General features: G+C 39.7%; 1 protein-coding gene across 1 annotated transcript; it reads left to right on the forward strand.

The window, feature by feature from the left end:
• The first annotated feature begins 444 nt into the window (after nucleotides 1-444).
• On the forward strand, nucleotides 445-23,445 carry ndufs4 (NADH:ubiquinone oxidoreductase subunit S4). Its single transcript, XM_084360825.1, has 5 exons — nucleotides 445-588; nucleotides 3,422-3,500; nucleotides 17,083-17,255; nucleotides 17,440-17,513; nucleotides 19,332-23,445. The coding sequence occupies exons 1-5, from the start codon at nucleotides 506-508 to the stop codon at nucleotides 19,433-19,435; spliced, it is 513 nt and encodes a 170-aa protein (XP_084216951.1). The 5' UTR covers nucleotides 445-505; the 3' UTR covers nucleotides 19,436-23,445.
• Nucleotides 23,446-24,706: the final 1,261 nt, after the last annotated feature.

Here is a 24,706-nt window from a genome sequence, read left to right on the forward strand (position 1 = left end):
AAACCTGTTACTACCTTCGACGGAATATCCCTTTAGATTGATTAAAGTCACCATTTAAACAGGCATATTGGAAAGCTCATTTTCAATCTAAAAAAAAAAATCAAGTTAAGCCGAACTTGATTACGATAGCTGCATAGTACATTTTATAATAATAATTATATCAAGTAAAAATGGCTGAAAGGAAGAGAGAAGAGAAATATTCATCGTTTAAAAGCTTCTGTGAGTGTGAAGCAATTACTTGACGCCAAAGGCGAAGTTCCCTCGGATGAGCTGAGTTTCTTTCCATTATCACCATCAGCGTCGTTATTTATGATATGAAACAACCATCAGCGGCGTAAATAGACGCTAGATATGTCTGGACATGTCTCTGTATGTAACGAATCCCTGTAGTAAATTTAGTAGCTGGCATCAGTCCTCCTCCATCTCTCTGCCAGCAGCTGTCTCCGTCAGCCGCTCGTACTGTTTGTCCCTTCACGGTTGCCGTACGTCATTGTTGACAACAATCATGGCGTCCTCAATGTCACTTCTCGGCTTGGGACGTTTGTCTGTTATCAATGCAGCTTCTAAATTGGCCCTGAATCCTATCAGGTAATTCCGCATTAATTGTTTATTAGTTTTATACTCGAGCGTGATACTGTGAGTCATTTTGTTTGAAATATTTAACTCCAAGTCGACTTAAGCCGAAGCAACGAGGCCGTATGCCTGGCATGTCACAGGCTAGTAAGCTAGCCACCGTGAAAGCAATAAGCACGTAAATGAAGCATGTTAAAGGTTTTCGCAGTTTACTGGAAACAGTGTGTGAGTTAACACACTTAACTACGTACTTGTTTGTGCACTTAGTGTTTATCTGTCCGGGCTGGTTGCTAATGTTAATGTTATGCCGTGTCCTTACAGCACTCGGCTAGCCAGCTAATTAGCTAACTCTTAAATCTAACAAGTCTAGCTAGAAATCAGTTTAAGAGCTAACGCAATTAAAGGTTGCTCAGTGCTTCGGAGAACATGTGCTGCATACCATTACTAATATTCTGCGAGACGGGAACTTTATTTAAAAACAGACCTTACTGGAAAGGTCATTATCACTTACTGACTCACCACAGCTAGCCTTACAGTCAACTCTTACTGGTGCCTGCAAGTAAGCTAACACTCATGTCAAGATAACACATCACAGTCCACGTTTTTATGTTCAGACTCATTGCATCATTAGCTGTGACAAACACCCCTCTGCATCATGAGATAAACGTATATTTATTAAAATTGTGTATACAATGTGAACTTAAAAATAATATATCATCAAACTCGCTGCATACAACTGCACGAATAATGCTGCTGCAAGATGTGCTTAAGATTTCTTGAAGTAACAGTTGAACACATTAGCTGATAATTAGGGAGCACCCAGAAGTATGCTGCAGTAAGTGAGTTGGTGACATGAAGAGATTTTGCTTTTAAATATATGGCACAAAATAGGAAATTGCAGTTTCCAGGGTTGGCTTTGAGCTGGAAGATGCACTCTCTAAAATTTGATAGAAACTTTCTGTGACTTTGGCTGATGAATACTTTGATTCAGCAATGTGCTATATTCCTGCCAGTAAGAGCAGAATAACAGTAAATGATGATTTTCCAGTCTCATGGCACATTTTACAAGCTCTATGAAATGATCAGTATGTGCCTAGTTACTTGGTTATCATCTCAACGTTGCTTGTAATTTTTTATATGCAATCCACCTAAATAGTCTTTGATAAATATATAATATAAAAAAACAACACCAAAAGCAATAACAGTAGCCACAACATTTCCATATTTAAATGAGGTACTGACTCAAGCATATCAGTATTTTATTGTGTCAGTACCTGTCAGCTCTAATAAGCATGTGGTCTAGCAGACATCAGTTGGATATCATGATATACTATCTGCTGACATGATTTATCTTCATGGATTTATTCATAAGCCTGCAGGAGATGCTGCTCTTCATGCAGTGATATTGCCTCACTGTTGAATTGTCCCTTTAAAAGTTTACTACATTATGAAAAAAGCACATTTTTGTAAAGGAAAAAATAAATAAATAAATAAATAAATAAAAATATCCAAAACTGGCTGTATGTACATTACAGAGGCTACTGAAATAGTGACTATTAAGGCAGGGCAGGTTTAGATTTTGTTTTGTCTTACAGAATGAAAGAGTGTGAGATATTCTCTTAACACAATACAAGTGTTGTCCTTCTCAGCTTGTATAATTAGACATTGACCTAATCATGCACAAGATAAAGTCATTAAATAATATATGACAGGTTTGATTGCATTGCTTTGCCAAAAGATACATGCTGTTGTCCAAGTGAATATTAAATTGTCAAGTAAGAAATACATTTTATGGACTAAACATGAATTAATAAAGATAAAGATGATAAGAAATGGCTGCCTTTGATTGCTAAGACAGTTTATTGGCTAACAAAGTTGGCTTTTGAAAGAACATTTCTTTAGAGATTGACCTAAAAATATTTTTATTACTGACTGATCAATCAATTCATACATGTTTTCCTTGTCAAATATTATAAGTGAACTTGTAAAATGATGTACTTCATCTGATCGGCAGATAAAAGCTCCAAGCATTTAATTTAAAAGTAGACAGTCTTTCTCATTTCTGAAGCTAAAGCCAACAAATTTAAATATTTGCCATTTTTACTTGTCAAAAGACTAAAACTAAATCAGTTATCAGGAGTGGAGTCTATTCATTTTCAATGTGTTGACCAATCTGTCATGAAGCAATCATTTCACCAGAGAAATTAATTGTCGGTCATCCAACTGTCATCAACTCCAACAGCATCTATTATACATTTTTCTGTGAGAGAGTGAGTGAGTGCTGTCTACTGGGTTTCTACTAAGCAGGGACTTAATGATCAGAACTTTTTTCATCCGTGTTGTGCAATTACAACATAATCACAATACTGTTCGTGTTTCTCTTATCAGTCGTTTAACTGAAATATGAGACTTTTTAGAGGAAAAACCATATTATTCAAATAAATGTAAAACTCAGATTATCTGGGTACAGTCTAGAATGTGATTATCTGGAGTAGCCCTTTGCTGGCTCAACCATGATGGCACATTGCCGTTTTGTGACAGGACACGGCTGCACATTCACAAAGAGCTGCACAGTCCTCGCCTGACAGTTGACCACAGCCAACATTAAGCACGTCCTGTCATTAGGATGAGAGCGAGAGTCTGCCAGAGATGCACCAGACAGAACTAATAGGTGGCGGGGGGGATTCCCTCCTTGTCTCTTCCTTTTCACTGTATCCTCGCCCCACCGCTTCCTCCAAGATAGTCAGTGTTTGCAGAGTGTAACGTGTTTGTGTAATTTACCTCTTTGTTGCTTGTCTGCCTTTGGCGGGTTGTGCTTTGCGTGTAATGTCGATCTAATGGTTTTCAGGTCTACAAGCACATCAACGTTGAGGCTGGCAGAGAAACCAGGACAAGACACGCAACTTATTACAGTTGATGAGAAATTGGTAAGAATCCCTCCGTGGTCAACGTGACACACTGTGTTTGTCTGATCTACTGTCTTCCAATTACTTGCCTGGAAAAATTGTTAAAAAACTCTGCATCCACTGCCAACATGAGTTTGTAGTAGACAGTGGGCTTTTGTAGCAATATGATGGTAATGGCAAATGTGTGAGTACTTCTGTGTGTGATCACGGCCCCCGTTAATCCTCTCTTTGCACTCTTTTCAACTTTTGATGAAAACCAATTAAAAAAGTTACTACTGTTTGGTTTAATCAATGGAGTTTAGGTGAAAACTTGTTTTATGACGACAATGTTTGATGCCACTCAGTTCAGCTTTAATTTAGATTATAATTCATCATAATTTGGGGTCTCCACTGGCCAAAACTAACAGTTACATTGTATTATTATTCTTTTAAAGCATCAACAACAATTAGGCCATCTACACTTTTCCAGCGCTAGAGCTGGTTATGGCCACTAATTTCCAGATAAAATTTACTGATTTGATTTCTGATTTGAGTTGATTTCAGTTTTGAATTTTTGTTGTCAATTTTGCCGCCTGTCATGCATCCACAGGAAAAGGCATATATCATAAATGTTTTGGGATTTTATGAATTGATATTGTTTCATTCAAATGAAGATTTATTTGAATCGGAAAACCAATTATTTTAAACCAGCCCTATCCAGCTCCAACAATTGTGTTGTTCAGTGACTGAATACTAACAGTTTCCATTTACAGTAACATTACAAGTATATATATCGCTTTTTCTGATGCGTGAAACTTTGACACTTGAACGCTTGATGGCTCCTTCTTTAGTATCAACAACTGCAGGCTCATTTGCATTAGGGCTTCACAATATGGTAAAAAAAAATCACATCGCTATTATTTTTTCAGATTGCGATGTGAGTCAAGATTAGTGGGAATGATCATTTTTGCATTACAATTTTAATTTTCACTGAGAAATCTACTATAATGATGGGGATGGGACATTTGTTGGGTCTCTACCCCACAGACATGTTTTCTTAGGCCAGGGCATCTGTGTCTGTGCAGCTCTTCAGTACTTCATTATAGTGCTGTTTTATCACACATTTGACATTGATCAAAACATAACTGCTTTCTGTGATTTGGATATTACACCGAGCCATATTGCGATTTTGATTAATTGTGTAGCCCTTATGATTTGCAATATAGTTGTATTGCGACTACTGACATTAAACATTTTGTATATTTTAACAGGTTTTATTCAACTATGTTTTCTCTTATAAAACTTTTTCATTAGAGCCCACAGACTGGTCCTCCATTGTCCTTGAGGCAGCTTACTTTTGTTAACTTGACCTTACATTTGGTGCTCTTATCTACGAGTTGGTGACTTTAACAACACCCAACAGAGAGCATATTGCTCTCCTATAATAATGCCGGATACAGGATTAAAAAAAACATCAAAAAGAACAAACAATGCAGCAGAACCAGAACTTGTCTTCGTTATTCTACAGGTTATTCTTCCTTGTCAAAACCTACTGCCTACATTACCCACAATGCAACTCAACTGATAGTTATATCAGAGGTTCAGGAGCGCAGTCACAGTAATTTATCCTCAAGCTACTAGCCTTAAGCAGTGATGGTGAATGGGCTCCAGGCGTCTGGTGACATCACTTTTTGATTTTTTTCTATTTTGTGTGACTTGTTTATTGATTGCTGATGCTAAAATGAGTATTACAATGCTATGATGAGGGTCACCATTTTTATATTTGGCACATGAGGACAAAGGGTAAATAAACAGTGATTTCGCTTGTGGAATTTGAATCAGTATGTGTACATACACACAAGAAACCAGGTTATGCAGGAAATTAGGTACCATGTTTACACTCAAGTAACCTAGATACTATAATCAATATGTTCACCCAAAACACTGACAAATAGTCAAACGTTTAATAGTCAAAACCATTTTACTACTTACTAAGAGAGGCTATTTTGACCTTCTGCTGCTTCTGCGATACTTCTCTGTCTGAAGTCTTTGTCATTCTTGATGATGATTAGTCGATAAACCAATTTGTAGATTAACAGACAATGAATTTACTTATGAATCTACTTCTTTGATTTAAAAAAACAAAACAAAAAACATTGTCTTCAGTCAATCTTTACGCAAAAATGCCAAACTTCCACTTGTTCCTGGTCTTCCATTGTGTTATTTGCAATTTTTCTCCATTTTACATGATTGTAAACTGAATATCTTTTAGATTTTTGACTATTGTTCAGACAAAACAAGCAAGCTTTAATCCTGTATTTTTCTCTGTTCACCTAGCGGTTGTAGACTACTTCCATGGCTTTGTTTCATGATTTTCTGTGACCAGTCGTACACTTGTTAACTGGTGTAGCTTGGGCACACAGCGTATTTCCAAAAGCACTTGAAGAGCAAGTTTCAGTTAAAAATATGTAATTAAATTTAGTTCACAGGTCATCGGGTGACTATGAAGTCATTGTTTAGATTGACCTTTAATATGTGGTACAGCTGTATTTAGCTTCATATTTCATCGGACAGGTTCTTTGTTGCTTCCTTCTCATTAAGTTGTAAAGCACAGCCTAAACAGCAATAATCATTTGAAGTGATGAAGGTTAGAAATGTACCAACTGTACAAAACAAAGAAGGGTCTTTTGAAGTGAACACTTTGTCATTAAAAGACGAAGGAGATAGGAGATAACGGAGAAAGAGGGAGTTTAGGGAGAATGTGGGAGTCTGTTGTGGACTCGTTTGGGGGGGTTTTTGCTGTGTGTGGGCAGCGTCAGTGCGCTTTTGTTCCAGAGCAAAGCTGACCATACTGGCAGACAAACCTTTGGCTGGGCGGAGTGTCTGTCTCTGTCCTCTCAGTAGGGGCCACTGAGAGGAACAGCAGAGGAGAGGAAAAAAAGGGCCTCTAAAAAATGGGGAGGGGGTGAAAGAAAAGAAGCTTGCATGGAAAAAAGTTTGTGAGACACCCTGAGACTCACGAAAAAGACAGTGGCCACTTCAGTGTTGTCGGCCACAGAGGTTCCTTTGTGGCATGCTGTTGCTGGCGACGGCGGGAAGTACTCTAATGCTCACCCAGACAGGCCAAAAAGAGAGGCCCTCAGCTGTTTACAGTACAGTGGTCTCCGTCTCACATGGAAGAGGGCAATGAGAGCACTCTCCCTTTTGGGCATTCAGCGTATGTCAGCACGCTAGTCATTCATCAGGCTGTCAATAAGTGTGAATTGCTTTCTGGTTTGACCAATCAAACAAAGGTCTCGATCCACTGAGGGGTTATGTGGGGTTCGCACGCTGTCTCTCTTTCTCTTGAGCGGCCCGAGGAGAAAGTGGTGTGCCGGTTTTTCTGTAGTGAACATTTCTGAATAACCTCGTTTAGATGAGGTTGCATTTTGGCTGGTGCAAATGATATTTTTCGAATGCGCTCCAAAAAACTCCGTCTGAATATTTGTGTGACACTCATTATCTTGTCCTTCGTTCTCGTCTGTCCAAAAAATGCAAACCTTGCAGGAAACTTCCGTCTCTGCAGTTTGTTTGGCCGTCTCCATTACAGGTAAATTTAGGCGATGAAGGGCGAGAATCTCCTGCAGGTCAAATATATGAACTCATCCAGTAAAGAGGATTTTTAATCGCATTTGTGAACAATTTTACTGAAGGCTGCAGACAGAAAAATAATGGGAAACTGCATTGATAATTGATTAGTTATAAAAGAGGCAAAATGTTTTGAACAATTGTTATTATAAAAAGACTACAAAAAGCCACTAAAGCTGCGTTTCAACCAAACAGTTTTGGTATAGTACCCTGAAACTTGTACTAACGTGTACCTAGATAACCCTAGATCTGTTTTGAATTTCCACAGCAGACACAATGCTTAAAGATGGGAATTAAGAACCAGAACCGTTAAGAACTTGTTCCAAATTGTTCAATCCATCGGAACAATATGCCTCCAATGCCTCAATAATAATCAAACCGATAAGCAGATAAAGGAATATTGGTATCAATGAAATCTTATCGATCCCTATTCTTAAATGTGGGCATGGTTGTTACTGGGGCTTCCGAGGTAATCCCTTTAACTTTTCCAGCAGTTACGAAACAACAGACAAGACTTTTCTTAGTCTTGAGAAGCTGTGTTTGTTCACTGACACACTTTAACATATAACATACATTTACAGCCAGACTGACAGCTAACTGCTAACCTTTCCCTCCTGCTCCACTTGCATTCACTGTTACTTTTTCTGCTGTCCTCTCTCAGTCATTTGCTAAACCACACACTCGTTTTGCATACACAGTGGTGTTCAATGACGTCAAGTGTTTGCTTTTCATTCTTCTCTGTAATATTAACAACAAGCAGACATGCTTTGTTTGAGGAATGGCTGCAGGTGGCAAAACAAACCAATCAGGTCAGAGAGAATCTGACCTTTTAAGCTTCAATTCAGACCAAATCAGGCGTTGCTGCAATTAGGGTTGTGTGGCGGTGTGGGAGTGTCATTGCATGGCCTGTTTGTGTGACGCAATGTTGCGAACTGTTATCCCCACCAATCCAGAAGGTGGCAAAAATGCACCTAAAAGCAGTTTACCAACCGCCATTAAACGATCAGATGCAATGTTGCTGTTCCTACGAGTGCCTTCCATTAGAGTGGGTTTCAAACTGGTGCACAAGCCCAAACTGAGTGAATACAAGTAAAACACACGTTACACAAAGAGATGTCCATTGTGTTCCCCCTGTGGCATTTAACCACACTACTAACACACACCGACTGACCTGTCCTACTCTGCCTCGACAAAGGACTATCCGTAATTTAGTATGCTGGTCCATATTGACTGATGAAAAAAGTGTTTTAAACTGGTGCACAATGTCAAATTGAGTGAAAGCTCATGAAACATTACGCTACACGTGACTGAAGATAATGATTCTGCTTCAACTTTTTCAACACAGTTGGCTGTGTTTCTTTCCGGCAGCCCTTATGGTCTGCAAGCTACACACTAGTTTATTAAAGACTGCTGATTTCTTTGATTCTGTCTGACTGCAAGTGACTGCTCAGCTCGCTCAGAACCTCAACATGAAACAACAGGAAAAAACAGGACGTAATTGAGTGATTATATTGGTCCCTTCCACAACTAATGCCAGTGGAAATCCCATGGTACAAGTGTCCAGTAGTAAATGGAGGACAGATAAATTTAGCTTAACTATCTAAAGTTAGATAGTGCAGTAATTAGCGCCTTAAGAGTCAAACATTACCCTTAGTAGTCAGTGCTAAAGAAGACTGAATATTGGATTTGTATTTGCCAAATAGACAAAAAAACAACTCTTAATGAATGATGATCTTACTCCGTATCTGATAGATGTGTTTACAAACCAATTTGCCAAAAATGTCACGTTGGATTTAGTTTTCGAGCAAAAATGCCAAACTTTGCCAGTTCATGCTTCTAACCAAAACACACTAACAAATAACACACTATCATGATGTCACAGGGCTTTAGGAAATTACGATTGGCATCCTTTGATGAAGACGCTAATCTAATAATGAAAACAGTTTGTTGCAGCCCAACTGTGAATCCTGACTGTGTATTCTTTTACCTCATATTTCCATCTTAACTCAAAAGAAAAACCTGAAAAAAGTTTTAGCTTTTTATGACGAAGTCTTTGAAGGCATTGTCTGAATTTCAGAAATAATGCCAAACCAATAGACCTGCGTGATGGAGCTTCGGTGTTCCCTGGAGTGGCCATGCCGACCTGCTTTTGTTTGTAATTACTGTTTGATTAAGCATGCTGGGCAGCTCCCAGGGTCCGGCTGGCCGGCCAGTGATACACAGCTTTACACGGAATGTCTGCGACCTCCTTCAATTAGAGTCAGGTTTGCTTTACTCTCCAACCCTCTGCAGAAACAACTGCGGTTAAAACCACAGCAGCTGCCTCAATATGCGATAATACAATATGTCCCACGTATGGCTAAGTGTGTGAGCGTCTGTCCCTCCTACAGCAGGGGCCGAGTGTGCTCCCTCTCTCCACATAAAGACAACACCATAATCTTAAAGCGCTTGTGAAGCCTTGTTATAGAGTTCTCTAAAGGCACTAGGGTTTTACGAGACAGAGGAGGACAGTTATTAGAGTGTGGGGAATTGAGGGGGAAGGAGGGAGGAAGACTGGGAGAGGAAGAGAGTGTGAAATTGGTAGGACCATTTGATGCTTGGCATGTCGAGTTTGCTAATTCGAAATCTTTTTTCTTGCGAATTTTGAGCACAGAGCTCGCTTGGCAAGTAACGTCACATCTGGTCAAAAGATGTTCGGTTTGAATGCGGTTGAGTAGTTGAGTGTAAAGGCAGGTTGTTGCTTGTTTTGAAAGCCCCAAACTGAAATCAGATTGAAAGTTCCTGACTCAGTCAGTCAAGACTTATCTTCCAGAGCTATCAGAAAACATCCTGATACAGAGGTCACTCAAAGGAAGCTGGTTAACACAAGATCATCCTCAGCTCCATACAATTGGACACGCCAGTTTGCTTTGTGACACTCGAGAACTCAATTTCCGCAAAATTTAATGTGTGACTGAAGAGTGTCGTTAGCCAGAGGACCAGGTATTTGCTTTCACATTTTGAAACCGGAAAAAAATCAGCACGAAGACACAGATTCCCAATAAAAATCCAGCAGTCCCAACAATGAGGATATATTTAGCACAAGCAGTTTAAGTCTGCAGTACATGGGTGTATATTCTCTAAGCCTGTCTAGCCTCAGACACACAGTGACCTACAGTGGAGCAGACCACATTGACCACCCCACCCCCCTTCCTCTCCCTCTCATCCTACTCTCCCACCCTCCCTCCCTCGCACATAGACAACTTAAGTGTCTGTTTTGTCTGGTTGCCCTCTCATATGGCGCACTTATGCAAAAAAAAAAAATCTCGCGGCTCAAGTTGTGAGTAGTGGGTCAGAGGATGTTGGTCTTTGAAGAGTGCCAGACAAGAGGCTTTATCATGTATCATCCACTAAATAGTATTTCATTCATTAACACTCTCTTCCATAGAGACTAAGCCTCTTAAGTGGACTCCTCAGCCTTGTCAGCGCTGGGTAGTTTTAGGAAGTGTCTAGCTGCTAAGTGTTATGTTTGCAGAGCGGATAAAAAAGGCTCGCTACTTCTGTTTGTCTACACGTCCGTTTGTTCATTAGTTGTAAGCCAGCAGCTCTTGCTTGAATTTCACAAACTAGATCTGGTATCCCCCAACTAAGTCTGCGACTTTCAAAATGTTCTTGTCTCTCCAAAAACAAAAAGCTAACTTTATCATTTGTAATACAATTACCTCCATCAAGTATGTTTTCACCCATGTCTGTCTTTTGGTTAGTTGGTTTTCGAGGCCTGATTTAAGTAGAGGGGACTTGGCGGAGGTTATGCGCTCTACTGAGTGCCACTCTTGTTTGTGTTGCATTTTGAATGAATGTTGAAAGTTTATTAGAGCTGTGACGATTACTGTTTTACTCCATTAGCTGTAACAGAATACGTTGGCACCTTTTGATAATGAGTTAATAGTTTGTCTTTTTTTTTTTTTTTGTCGTTTAAAACATTATAATGAATATCATTTTGACATTTTCTGATGTCATCATCAGCTCTGGGAACTTGTGATGGGCAAATGTCAGTATTTGCTTTATTATTAAGAAAATAAGTCTTTAATGAATTATGAAAATAATCATTAGTTGCAGCCTTAATGCGCACAACTAAATAATGGGTATTTTTATGTACTCTTTTAAGGCTGCTACTAGTGTATTTTCATTCAAAATTTTTCAATAGACAATCTTTTGTCTTCGGTTAATTGTTTACATTATATAATCAGATACTTGTGTCCAGGGGGAAATTTTTACAATTGTCAAATTTAATAAAATGTTTAAAATTGTGACCAATGCCCCTAGTTCCCAGAGTTTAAGGAGACGTCTTCATATTGCTTGTTTTGTCCGAACAGTCCAAAACTCACATATTCAAGTAACAGTGACACAAAACAGAGAGAAGCACATCACCTTTGCTTAATAACTGTAATAGTTTTGGGTTATTCATGAAGAATTTTACTTTAAAAAAACAAACAAACGGAAACCTTTCAGCAGGTGTATTTTTTACCGCCGTCCAGCCAACAATCAAACAAGCGCGTCTACATCCGACATCTTCATAAATGACCCCCTCCTCTGTCCTCTCTTTCCGATCCTCGCAGGTATGTGTAATGTGAGAGTCGCGATGACCCTCTCGCCTGCTGCTTCTTGTTCTCCAGGGTTGAACCACTCCCGCACATGGACAAGCAACATAATATTTGTTTCTATTAGAGACGCCCCCTATGTCCAATCAGTAATTGGCACGCTTTCTCCACTTCAAAGACGTCTGAAGGTGGGAACCGGCGGAGGCCGATGAGTGAGGCTCTTGGTCTGGGTGTGAGCCGGACAGTGGGGGGTTAAGGGTGATGTGTTTGGGCTTTCACCACATGCTGACTCAACATGATTCAGCTCGGCCGACCTCATGACCCCTTCTGGCTGCCGAGCTGCAGTTTTGGCATATGGATGTTCGTGCTATAATAGGCTGGACCGTACTTGTGTCATGGCTGTCACTGTGTCCACCATTACCCCTAACAATGTGGCAGTGACGTTGGAAATGTGCAGTGTGAGCTGGTCATGCAGAGACATTTTTTATTTGTTTGTTTGTTTGGTTGCTGCACTAACAGGAAAATACACTCTGTGCCTCAGTTTACATTAGTAAACCCTAACAAGTCTTAAAATAAGGACTGCCACCACCAGTGTGTTTAGACAGTTTGACCCTGTATCTGGGCTATTTTCCTAGAAATAAAAGACACGTTTGCAACTAATGATTTCTTTCATCGTTGATTAATTTGTTCAATATGTTTTTCTATCAGAAAAATGGCCCTTTAGTCCATTTTTATATCATTAGATGACCAAAACCCAAAGATTTATTAGTTTCCAGTGATAAAAAAGCAGAGAAGCTTAAACCAGTGAATGTTCAGTCTCTTTGCTTCAATTAAATTAAATGAGTCAGTTATTAAATAAGTTTATGATCAAATGTTCCTGTCAGTTTATCAGTAAATTATTTCAGCTCAAGTCTGGTTATGAATGGTTGTTCATTAAAACTGCTTTGTATGTCTAACGCAGTCCACATTTCTGGTTTATTGGAAGGTCGATCATTTTCACATCTATTGTTTTAGCTGTCCAGAATCATTGCAAGAACAGATGTTAACTTCCTCTTTATGGTTTATTTAAGCTTTAAAATAATCTTCTTTTTTCTAAATGAGCACAGAGGGAGTATCAAGTGAATGAGTGAAAAAGACTGGGCTGCTCAGTTCACCAAGCGAATGAGCAGTAATGTATTCAGAGGATAAAATCCTTATACGTATCTCTTTTCAAGTCCTCGTCTGCATTTTGCCAAACCCCAGGATGCTCCAAGTGCCACGGTGTGAACCGCCTTTCAAATCTGCCCGTGCAATTGATATTTTCATCATAACTGTCCCTGGTTAAAAACATTCATCTGATTTGTGTAGCCTTACTACTTACTATTTTTTCACTGATACATCCAAAAGCATTGCCTGGTGCCTGAAGAGATATTTTCTCACTGGAAAACCACTTTTGAGCAGCAGGAAATGTGGACATTTACCTGCAAATCATCTAAAACTGACTAGATGCGCTGAATGATACGGGACTGTGGTGGCTGGAGGACAGTTTAAGAGTCCAGTGAAGTTATAGAGGAAGATGTGTTCTCCTGATTTCTGTCAACCACATCTCCAGTTTCTTTCAGTAATTCAGTTCTTGGTGTTGGGCTCTTTCGAGGATGTGTCCCTTGTTTGAAAATAGGAGCTGATGAGAGATTTGCAACGACGTCACCTCATGGATGAGAGCGACGCAGCTTGACATGTTGTTGGAAGTCGACCTACAGAAATAAAAGCTCTTAAAGGAGTAGTACTGTGCTGGTTACACTTTCAAATAAGATTATCAAATAAGATGTTAATTAGTGAACTTTGAAGTAAGCTATTTTTAGGGAAAGTCACACCAACTGTTTGCAGTCTTTATGCTAAGCTTTGCTAACCGGTTCCTGGCTGTAGTTTCATATTTAACAGACAGACATCAGCAGTTTTGATCTTATCCAACTCCAGCTTAAGCCACATTTCCACCCAACTTTCAGTCCTAGGGACTTTTCAAGGAACTAAAACATTGTCTGCGTTTCTAAAGACCCACAAAGATTAGGTGAATCAGTCGGCTGACGAATGGAAAAACAACAGCTGTTTCTACGCATAATTTTTGAGCTCGTCGGTCCGTGTGTTGGTATGCTTTCTTCTGTATCTTCATGCTGATGTGTCAAATCATAATAACCACAAAAACTTAACTGGTTTGCGGCTACAGATTTTTAAAAAATGGTAGCTAAAATAATATGCTGAGAGCACCCGGCCAATCGGAAAACACTGCCAGCCCCACCCCCCCACGTTACGATTAATATGATTCATCTGAGAACAGTTTGGAACAAATGTTTAGACTTTGATTTCACACCTCAGCCCCCCCATCCCCCAAAGAAAATACTATTCTTCCTACTGTTGTTTTTACTTTTCTTGCTTTTTAAAATCTCGTTATTTCCTTGAGTTTTTACCGCTTAAGCATACCGAGATCTTTGAATCTTGTTTATAGAAATCCTCTATCCCAGGTCTCTGCTGGAGCATTAGGGGTACCAGCTTTCAGCATTCTGGTGGGCCCAGTGGCCCCACAGCGACAAGCCCCTATGCTCTTTATTTGGCACGTAGCCTGGAGGTGTCAGAAATATCGACACGCTTTCACGTGACGGAGACTTTGCCAGCCTTTTTCCCCCCTTTCTTAAGCCCGGCATTCTGCCTGCCCAGCCAGGTATTGTAGGGCCCCGTGAAGGCCCTGTGAATAGTGTCAAACTTGATAGTTCTCATTTTGCTTCCTGTACGTGGCAGAAGAAAAAGTGCCCACCGTGTGGGTTTTCCTTTTGTGATGGCCCTCTCTAGTCTTCCTGGGAACACACCACATTCCAGCCACAATCATTCCCTTTGTGAATCCGGGTATTGTGGGTGAGCCTGTTATGCCGATAACCCTACTAGCTTTCAGTGTAATGCATGCAAGTATCATAGAAGTCTAGACTCGTATTTTTGCAAACAATGCCAGATAATGAGCAGAGTGTTTTCAGTGATTTGGCAGAGCTTTTGTTTTGACACATCCTCCCTCATTCATGAAGGACCTTTTGTGCTCATCCACGCCGAAGATGTGATTTAAGGTCCGCTACATCTGGACAAATTATTGCACCAGTTTACCATACATGGGCCTCATGTGTCAGTTATGGTTTATGTAACATACATACGCGTAACCATAGTCTGGCCTGCTAATCCCAAGGGTATAATTTCTAATGCGTCTCGAAGAGGGATTTTCATGCATCTATCCCCCAGAACAGAACAGAACAGACCAACTGCTAAATGTTTCAGATCGCAAATTTGATTTACCTCAACTCACTTTTGTACATGATTTTTTCCCCCTTGATTCACAGCTCTGAATGTGTTTCGGTTCACTGTGTACAAAGCATTTTAATGGTTCTTGTGTTTTCTCCAAAACTCCCAGGAAGTTTTTCTTACCTCTCAGTTTTGGAGTACAGATCTTTTGAACATTTTCCATTGAGAATAAAAACTTACATCCCGCAGACGGCGACATATTAAACATCTTTGATTACCTGCTGCAGGCTCCAAGACGAAAACAAAAAAACCCTGGCATCTCATTTTGCTGCTCTCTCACACTGTCTTGTGTGTTATTGTGTCATGAACCGTCCACCGTTACCCCCTTTGGGTGAAGAGAACATGTTTTCTTCCTCTCTGTGACAAGAAGGAATTGTTAAGGTTAAGTAGATAGGGCAGCCGGAAATAATTACCAAGCACTTGTGAAGTTTTTTCCCCCCCCTTTGTTCGTCCTTTCCCTTTCATTTTAACAATCTTTTCAATGTGCAGATCTTGTTTATGATTAAATTCAGACTGCCTCTGAGCATGGCAAAAGATGTTTCACTGAAACGAGCAGTAGCTTAGCAGTTGGACCTGTAATTTAGTGGGTTTAAATACTGCTGGAAGCTCCTTTGCCAAAGGAAAGGCGGGCTTTTGTGTGGAGTTCATGCAAAACGACCCCCTTTCTACAAATCAACTGGCAGATGACAGACAATGATGAAAATTTGATTCTTTGAAGTTGTAATGGCCATTGAAATGTGTAAAATTCTTGTATTGAAAGGAGAGCGCTCTGGAAAGCCCTCAGTCTTGGGTGGCTGGTGCCTGCGTGCTGGGAGGTTCGTCTGTGTTTTGTCGCCGACTTCCCATTGCTTGTTTGCTAATTCCCTGAAGAATTGGACCAGATCCTTGATAGGAGCTTGAAGGAGCTCCAGTTGCTCAGGAATATGCATTTAGTGCACCCAAAGGCCCCTCCTCCTCCTCTTGCCGCACTGGCCTACTTTCTGATGGTCTGGAATAAATCACCTCAAGTATTAGACATTAATTTCATCCACCTCGATGCAAACGAGTATGAATAACAACACGAAGATGGCTTTATTCCATTTTCTTTTTTGTTCTCGGAGTCCTCGTTTTGTTTTTCTAATGCTGTTGTTCAGTTATTGCGTGCGAATTAACACGGTTGCCTGAAGACTCTTGAAAACAATACGAAATAAGAAAGCAAAGACAAAATCAGCATAGCAAAAAAGACAATAATACCCACACATTGTGAACATCAGATCCCAAAAACAATAAAAACACAATCCAAATTTAGTTTATTTTATTGTGCCTATAAAAATCGCTCACTCTTTGAATCTTTAATATTTTATTGTTTCTCTGATACTGAAGATGTAGTTGAGCTTTTTTTCTTACCCTGATATTTAAAGATGGAAATAAATCTCTACAGATTTAAAACAAGAATATAAAACTTCTCGTGACTTTCACAATCTGAAGTACTTTTTTATAGCCACTGAACATTTTCCCAATCCCATTTCTCCGACACTAAGAACACGTTGTCAGAGCTTCAAGATATATTTATTAACACCTGCAAGCTAACTTTCAGATGACCTTTCCTGACAAACACACACACGCATATATCTTTTCATGAACTCTTAATCTCTGCAAGGGAAGAAAAAGACATCAGTTACCGAGTTAGATCAAAGTCGGAAGACTTCTGGCTGATCTGCAACCAAAAACATGTCAAGTTGTTATTTTCATACACATGGTTGTAGAAATGGGAAGCTTTGACTGCTCAGTTAAAACCTGTAAGATTGTCTCTTATAAAGTTGATGCACTTGAATCATTCACCTGATAAACAGTTTATAAATATTTATTATTCACTGTAGTTTTAAAGATCTTACAGGGCATCGTACTGCTTCAATCAGTTGTTTGCCTACTTGTATCAGGAGCAGGGCTAAGGACTCGCAACACATCGACTGTAACATACGTTTGTAACGTGGGATTGATCTGAATAGCTGCACTTTTTAGGTTTAAAACAGTTTTATTTCCTGATGTTCTCCGGTGTGAAAAAGAATAAATAACTGTTAGTTACACTTGGGTGAGCTATATTTCTCTTTGCCCCTCAGGACATCACCACTTTGACAGGGGTCCCAGAGGAGCACATCAAAACACGTAAAGTTCACATCTTCGTGCCCGCCAAGACGGCCATGCAGTCGGGATCCAACAGCACCAAGAAGTGGAAGATGGACTTTGATACCAGAGAGCGCTGGGAGAACCCTCTGATGGGCTGGGCTTCAACGTAAGAACCTCTGAGCCGAACCTGCTCATTTCAACAGCACATAAACGGAAACCAGATTAGTTTTTTTTTTTACTTTTAGCACATTATTTTTGGTATAAAGTCAAGTTTATTAATACATCCCAAAATTGCTAATTAGCCTTAAAGCATTTTACAATCTGTATGACATCCTTTTTCTGCCTTTCAGCGGTGATCCCTTGTCCAACATGCTGCTGTCTTTCTCCTCTAAGGAAGACGCCATTGCTTTTGCTGAGAAAAATGGTAAAGCATTTTTTGATGTCATCATCCATAACATGATGCTTTCACTAATCATGGCCAATTAGGCACACACACCATCCCTTGAGTATCACAGAAATGTAATCAGTGGAACGAACAGACTGTTAGACATTTAAATAAACACAATTTAAGTACATTTAAGACATTTATCTATGATTAGATGTATTATTAGCTCTGTTAAGAGTCATGGTAAGTCAATATGATGCGTGTGATGCTGAAGTGAGGCGGTTGCCAGCTTTGCGGCACTGACTGCATCAGAGCGTGATTTGTTCTGTGCAGGAGTAATTTGATTTCATCTGGATCAATGTGCACTTGTAGCCAAAATCTCTAAAATAGAGCCAGTTACAGCATGAATTCAGTATGATGTCAAGTATAACTGGGGCACATGTGCATCCTGGATGGTATATGAAAAGCTTTTGTTCATTTATTTATTTTACAGAAATATTGCTTGCATGAACTGTACATTGAATGTGTGAGAAAGATCCCTCTAAATGTGAGAAGCTGCAGTTTATTGTCAAGAAAGATACATAATTGAACTGCTTAAAATCTTGATGGTCCAATTTTTATTTATTTTTTTATTTTACATATTTTTACCTAAACAGTAATTTTACCCGGCAAAAACTGAAGTTGCTGGTCTACCATTGCCTCGATTGGTTAGTATATTTAGTTTTTTGGCCTATACATAACATGTTAGTTTAAATTCTAGACAACAGCTGTCCATAGCAAGAACAGTAGACCAGCAACTCCCTTGCATTGCAAGGTAAAATGACAACGTAATTTAGAAACAGCTCTGTTTGCTCTGCTTAACGTTACACACCAGAAATTCTTCTTTGCTGCTCTAAAAGCCATCACAGGAAGTTGTGCTGTGCTGCCCCTGGCATCTACTGTTTTTAGAGCGGCGAAGAAGAAGTTGATCTCAAGTGAGTCAGATGTTGATGGCAACATGTCAGGTATTTGGCAGTATATTACTCTGGATAACCCACCGGTAAAACGGCAACATGCTGAGTCCGCAGGGCTATAATTTCGAGGGGTGGCACGAGTGTTGCCAAATTCAACACCAGCTACGTTATAAAGCATTTGAAGACACATCACGCAAAAGACCATGACGAAACTGCTCTCGAAAAACTTTACGTGACAGTGAGGGAACACATTTCATATAGGCTGAAAGACGTGCAGGCAGTCGGCTTTACTGCTGACATTTGGACCTCCGACGTGTCTTTGCTGAGTCTGCACACTGGGTGGACACAGTATCGCCGTCAACATTTGCCCTTCAGAGTGCGGTGCTGCAATCGACCGTGTTCTGTGAGAACGTTTAAAGGGAATTAATTATTCTTAGATTGATTTAAGTCGCTGTTGCACTACTGTTTTAAACTGTTATATTTAAAAAGTGGGTGCACACAACCCAAAGCACAGGTATGGGAATCAATATCGGGAAGGAAAAAATGCCATCGGATCATCTCTACTTATAACAAATCAAATAATAAAATACGAAGAGAATCCTTTCGGTTATTAGACAATTTTAACAACAGTCCTGTGTGAGTTAAAGTGAAACGTAGTTGATGTATTTTTCCATCTAACAGAGTCCCCTTCACTCAGAGGACTGAACCATCTGGCAGTTTGTTGAAACTAAGCAGAGGAAACTGGCCTACTCTGTTTATTGCACCATGAAAGTGATTAGTGCAGTTCTGACTACATGCAGCCTGTTGATGTCTCCAAAACACCTCATTGTGGTTGGAACTCATCCAAAGTGAATATACGTGACGTTCTCGGCCTCATCACTTATTCTCGTGTTTGTCCTTTCAGGTTGGAGCTACGACGTCACGGAGAAGAGGAGCTCAAAGCCCCGGGTGAAATCCTACGGAGCAAACTTCTCCTGGGACAAGAGGACCAGGAGGTCTGCTAAGTAAACTGAGGACGCCCATGTGTTAGTCTGCTTGACCTCAACGTGTCCCTTTATCATTCTCGTCAATAAATGCATAATTATATACTTGTGAACCAAACATTTTGGCCATTATCGCTTTTTTCTTCTAACACCTCATTACTGACTACCAAATGCGATCTACTCGATTAATGAAGTGTTGGTTCTGTGAGCCAGCGATACAAAGGGGAACATATTATTACAATTATAACCTGTTTAAACAAAGTGATAAATATATCTGTAGGCCAACAGCAGTGACATACTTCCTGTGTGAGTGTTTGTTTCCATCCTGTTACCTGGATTGTTTCAGTGTTTGGAGAGCCGCTCAACTGGAACCGTCTTCTTTTACTAAGTCTTGTTAAAAGGGGTTATTGTGTCTTTTATGACCATTTGAGCCCTGCAACATTAACATGTGATTTTGATTTCTTTGGTATTATTTATCTGGAAGTACCTCAAGTTTTAAAATGATAGATCAATGATCAACATTATACACTGTGAGCAGCAGTTAACTAATATTATTATTATAAGTTATTATAAGATTATTAATTATGGCTTCAAAAGTCTTCAAAAAATGAAATAATTATTCAGTTTGCCACGACAAAGAAAAGTAGCAGATTATCACTAAAATTAAGGATATCTATCAGTTACAACATTTGCAGAAAAAAATCACAATATTGGTAACTGTTAATAAACTATCATGCCCACTCTGGCCTGTAACAGTATGTACACAACAAGGTACTCTTAGCAGCTTGTAGCACTTATCTCACACACAGCCAGCCCGGCTACCAAAACAAAGAACATGGCTTGGATTACAACACACACACAGGAAGTGGTCAGAATACCATGACACCGCTCATTTTATAGCAAATAAAAGCCTTAATAGTCTTCAATTTGTGAGATCTTAATAGCCACAAACAGTTTATCTAATTTCACCACCATTTCTCCAAGTCACTCTTCTTTTTTCAAAATGGGTCAGGCAACATTCCTGATGTTACATATCTTTAAAACTACCTCTAATCCTAGTTTCTACGTTCACATACCTGTTGGCAGAATGTAGATTACCTAACTCACTCTAATAGCCATATTCCTACATAAAACCTACCTCTGCACAGGACCACACATATGCTAGATACCTTTAAACTTGACTGAAACGCTTGAATAAGAAAAGAAACAACGGTTTGTCCAAAAGTCTGTTTTAAATTTGGTGCAAAATACTCTTGAAAAGATCTTTAAAAGCATTAAAGTGTCTGATGCCTGTAGACACTCAGCTGATACCGATTCAAGTTTTCTGGAGCTCTACATTAAACCATCCCATAATATGTCCAGATTTATAGTTGAATTCAAAATGGTGAAGAAAATGGAGATTTTTAATGCAGGAGAATTAGTCTGTAGTTATGTTCAACATGAAGCACCTACTGAGTAAAGGCTTTAGTCTTGTTATTGGCCTAAAAACAAAGTTTCTCAACAAGAGAACAAAACAGTCAACTATGCTGAGATCTTTGGAAAAGCCATAAATTCTTTGAAATGCCCAGCTATTCACACTTGGCAGTGTATTTGTTGCCAGCACTTGTTTATGGTCTTTGTGTTCAGTAAACAGTGGTGTTACTCTGCGCCCAGTCCCAAACTGCGTGACTGCACTGATATTCACACACTAATCATGGGCGCCTAATTGGTATAGCCCTTCGTTAATTAACGCACTGCGTTGCAAATCTTTCACAGCCTTGCGCTCGCTATTTATTTTGTTCTGTCCCTCGGCACATCAAAAGAGCCGATCTGATATGAGCGTAATGGTCCATCTGAACGTCGGGACATGAATGACAGCATGTGTTGCTTTCCCCCTTTGAAATCCCCTCGGAGAGAAGCAGCAGGGAAAAACGCACTTGGCACAACTTTGTATCATAAAAAGTTGAAAGCATTCCACCAGTCTTGGCCTATAAGCACAGTGATGTATGTAAAATGAGAACGGCGGCGCAGTGGCATTGATCAAAATCATCATTACAACGCAAACGGCATCAGAGGTACAACTGCTGTGATTGGTCAGGACGCAAACATTGGCTACAAGTGTTTGGTCATACACAGTTTAATAGCTGTAGAAACAATGCTGTCTGTGTCTGCAGTGATGGAAATACATATTACATTTAAAGTATGCTGACGTTACTTAATTCAGTATGGCCAAACATTAAGGCTCAGTTCACTTTAAGTACAAAAAGTTCAGTGTCAGTTTAGGGAACATTATTCAACCATTAACTAGTTGATTATCACCGTGTATATTAGTAGCATATTGGCTTTGTTGGTTGCCACAGTATACTGTTCTCAAGGTGTAGCATGGTATGAAAGTGGACAATTATTATGCCGTGTACATTTGCTCATCTATGGTAATGCCATAGATGAGCAAATGTACACGGCGTTAGTGTCATTACAAAATAATATTTTAAGTTTATATCAAGTTTCATGTCCGTCAGAACATAATATTTAGTGACGTTATAGTGAAACCCTCTGTGATCCATCCAAGTCTGATCTAAATTATTTTCTCTCGTGTTTATGACTTGCAGTCTGGTGGGAAAAAGGGTTTTGCCAGGGTAATCTTTCTCAGTTCTTTAAAAAAAAAAAAAATCCATCTGCAAACACATGAAAAACAATTTTTCTCGTAAAAAACAACAAATTTCACTTTGACACATGAAAATGTTTTTCACATGTTTTTCGCGGATGGGAAGACAAAATTGAGGAACTTAGAACGATTATCCTGACAAAACTTTCATTTCAGATCGCAAGTCATAAACACGGAAGAGAAAATAACTCGGATCAGACGTAGAAAATAGATCACCAGAAAAAAACAAAGTCTCACTTGCCCCTCAGGGCTTCCATGGTTATTGTATCTGATAATGATTGCGATAATTGTGTAAGACTGTTTACCCTGATACCATGAAACAGATTTTCTAAAATGTTGTTCTAGCCAAGAAAATCTCATTCTGTCGCAACACAACACGTTCAAGTTTGTGGACGTAAAGTGCAGCATGAAGAGCAGCACATAATCTTATTGAAGCCCCGGCAGAACCAGACAACAGATTCACATACAGTAACTCTGGGCGATTAAAAGATGAAGCAAATTAACTTCTCCCTCGTGGTTGTGTCTAGATAAATTATCACCACAATAACAATCGATACCAGAATCGAGTTGGTCAGCGTGTTGGGGGCAACAGTTCAAGTTGGTTGAACTTTTGTCGCCGGGACCTGGTGGAAAATCGATATGGCGCCCGCCACTGCGACGCGCACCCCTGCTGTTTCCGTAGTAAATAATGCTCTGTGCGGCGGTGAACTTGCTCTGTGATGATGCTGCTGTAAAACTTTTTTCTAATCAAATTTTCCATTTACATAAACTGATTCTAGGTGGATTTTTTTCTCTTTACATTTGGCGAATCCAACCCCCGTTTTGTAGTCGCAACTTAAAAACACGCTGTTAGCTAATCAACATGCATAAACTGGATTAAAGACAATCATCAGCATATTTACACATAATACATAGGTTGCATATGTGCTGAGCAGGACATCATTACAGGATTTGCTTCGACTAATACAGAGCAGCACCTGCTCGTTATAACGGTGTTTTATAGTGTTTTCAGTTACTAACGCTGTCATAATGTTTTATTGTTTTATGGGTTAAGTAATAATTGGCCTCTCCAGCTGGAAGATACAATGAAAAACTCTGAACAGCGGGTGATGCTGAAACAAACCACAATCTGTGTTACACTTCATTCACTCATGCAGGCAGATTTTATAGAGCTGACAGGGAAATGTGGCTCCCATGAGTGAAATGTTTTCACAAAAGAAAATGATGTCGGATAGTCCAGATTGTAACCAAAGGAATTCCTGTAGGAGTTGTGTGTCTAAAAGTGGTGTTCTCCATCGGGGGAATAAATGTACATCCATCATGAGTTGTTTTTGTTTTCTCTTGTAAAGAGTTCACTCTGGTGTTATTAAATAAAATACTCCTACACTCCGCTGGAACGTGTACAGGCCTGTTATCGAGCCACGCGTCCTGCTTTGACTCAGCAGCTGGACAGAAGACCTGATGTGAAAGTTTTGGTTTGAACGAGTGCCAAGATGATTAGATGTTTGCTAATGGAGCTTCTCTAAATAACACACACACACACCTTCACTCACGCAAACCGCTTTGTGGCCCACTATGACCTAATGATCACTGCTGTCTGCGGCCGCTCACCACTGAACTCCCCAACCCAGGCGATGAGGCACGCAAGCCTGCTCGTCTGCAGCCAAAGACCTGCTTCCCCTGTGTGTGTGTGTGTGTGTGTGTGTGTGTGTGTGTGTGTGTGTGTGTGTGTGTGTGTGTGTGTGTGTGTGTGTGTGTCTATGTTTGTGTGTGTGTGGGTTTTCTGTGGACCGCAGCTTGTTTTGAAGGGCACAGATCACAGATTGATGATGACTTCTGGTTATCCAAACAAAAGTTCATAGTGAGCAACACTGAAAAGAACCTGTTTACCTGAAGTGTACTGTTTATTATCCTCTGTACAGTGAGACAACAACAACAACAACAGCTGTGTCATACAGTCTAAAATAATCACAACTAGCTTTTAAAGGGTCCGTTCACCTAAATGACTAAAAGGCTGAGCAACACCACGAGTCATTAAGTGAGAAAATACACATTTTCTCACTATCAGAGAACATCTCTTGGTGTGTGTGAGGTCTGCTTTGGTAAATCAGTGAGTGAGACTGATTTAAAGCTTTTTGTATTTTTATGTGATTTTCGCATCAATGTGACAACTGGGTTGTTTACATTTGCTCCAAAAAACATGTTATTTTATCCATGATTTCATCAGATTTTCCAGAAACTTTAACTAGGTCAGCGTACATGTTGATAGAAAATTGAATAGAACCATGATGATGATAGTGTTTTCTACAAAATGTGTCATATCGTGCTCACATTAGGTGTATGTGAGCTGACTTTCATATCGGGAAGTTTGCTGAGTCGGAAGCCACGGTTCGAGCTGGCCGTTAAACATGTAGGCAAGAAACCGCTGGATATCTCTAGGGAAAGCAGTGTCTAGTGTAGCAAAATCAGATTTTTTTTCATGAGACAACGGGACAATGTCTTGCCATTTTTGTGATAACAGAAGTCATATCTTTTCCTCGTTTGTGCCTAAACCTAACCAGATCATCAAGCACAGCGTTTTTAATTTAAAAAATGTTTTAACGTATATCAACTTTCGCTGCGTTGGAGATGTCAGCCATCTTAAATCCTCTG

This window comes from Pagrus pagrus, assembly GCF_965226575.1.
Source record: "Pagrus pagrus genome assembly, chromosome: 8".
NCBI lineage: Eukaryota > Metazoa > Chordata > Actinopteri > Spariformes > Sparidae > Pagrus > Pagrus pagrus.

What these genes read in the sequence shown, in the direction of transcription:
- ndufs4 (XM_084360825.1), top strand. Translation starts at nt 506, where the DNA reads ATGGCGTCCTCAATGTCACTTCTCGGCTTGGGACGTTTGTCTGTTATC. An exon ending in TTGGCCCTGAATCCTATCAG is followed by an intron (nt 589 to 3,421) that starts GTAATTCCGCAT and finishes AATGGTTTTCAG; the next exon opens with GTCTACAAGCACATCAACGT. An exon ending in TTACAGTTGATGAGAAATTG is followed by an intron (nt 3,501 to 17,082) that starts GTAAGAATCCCT and finishes TTTGCCCCTCAG; the next exon opens with GACATCACCACTTTGACAGG.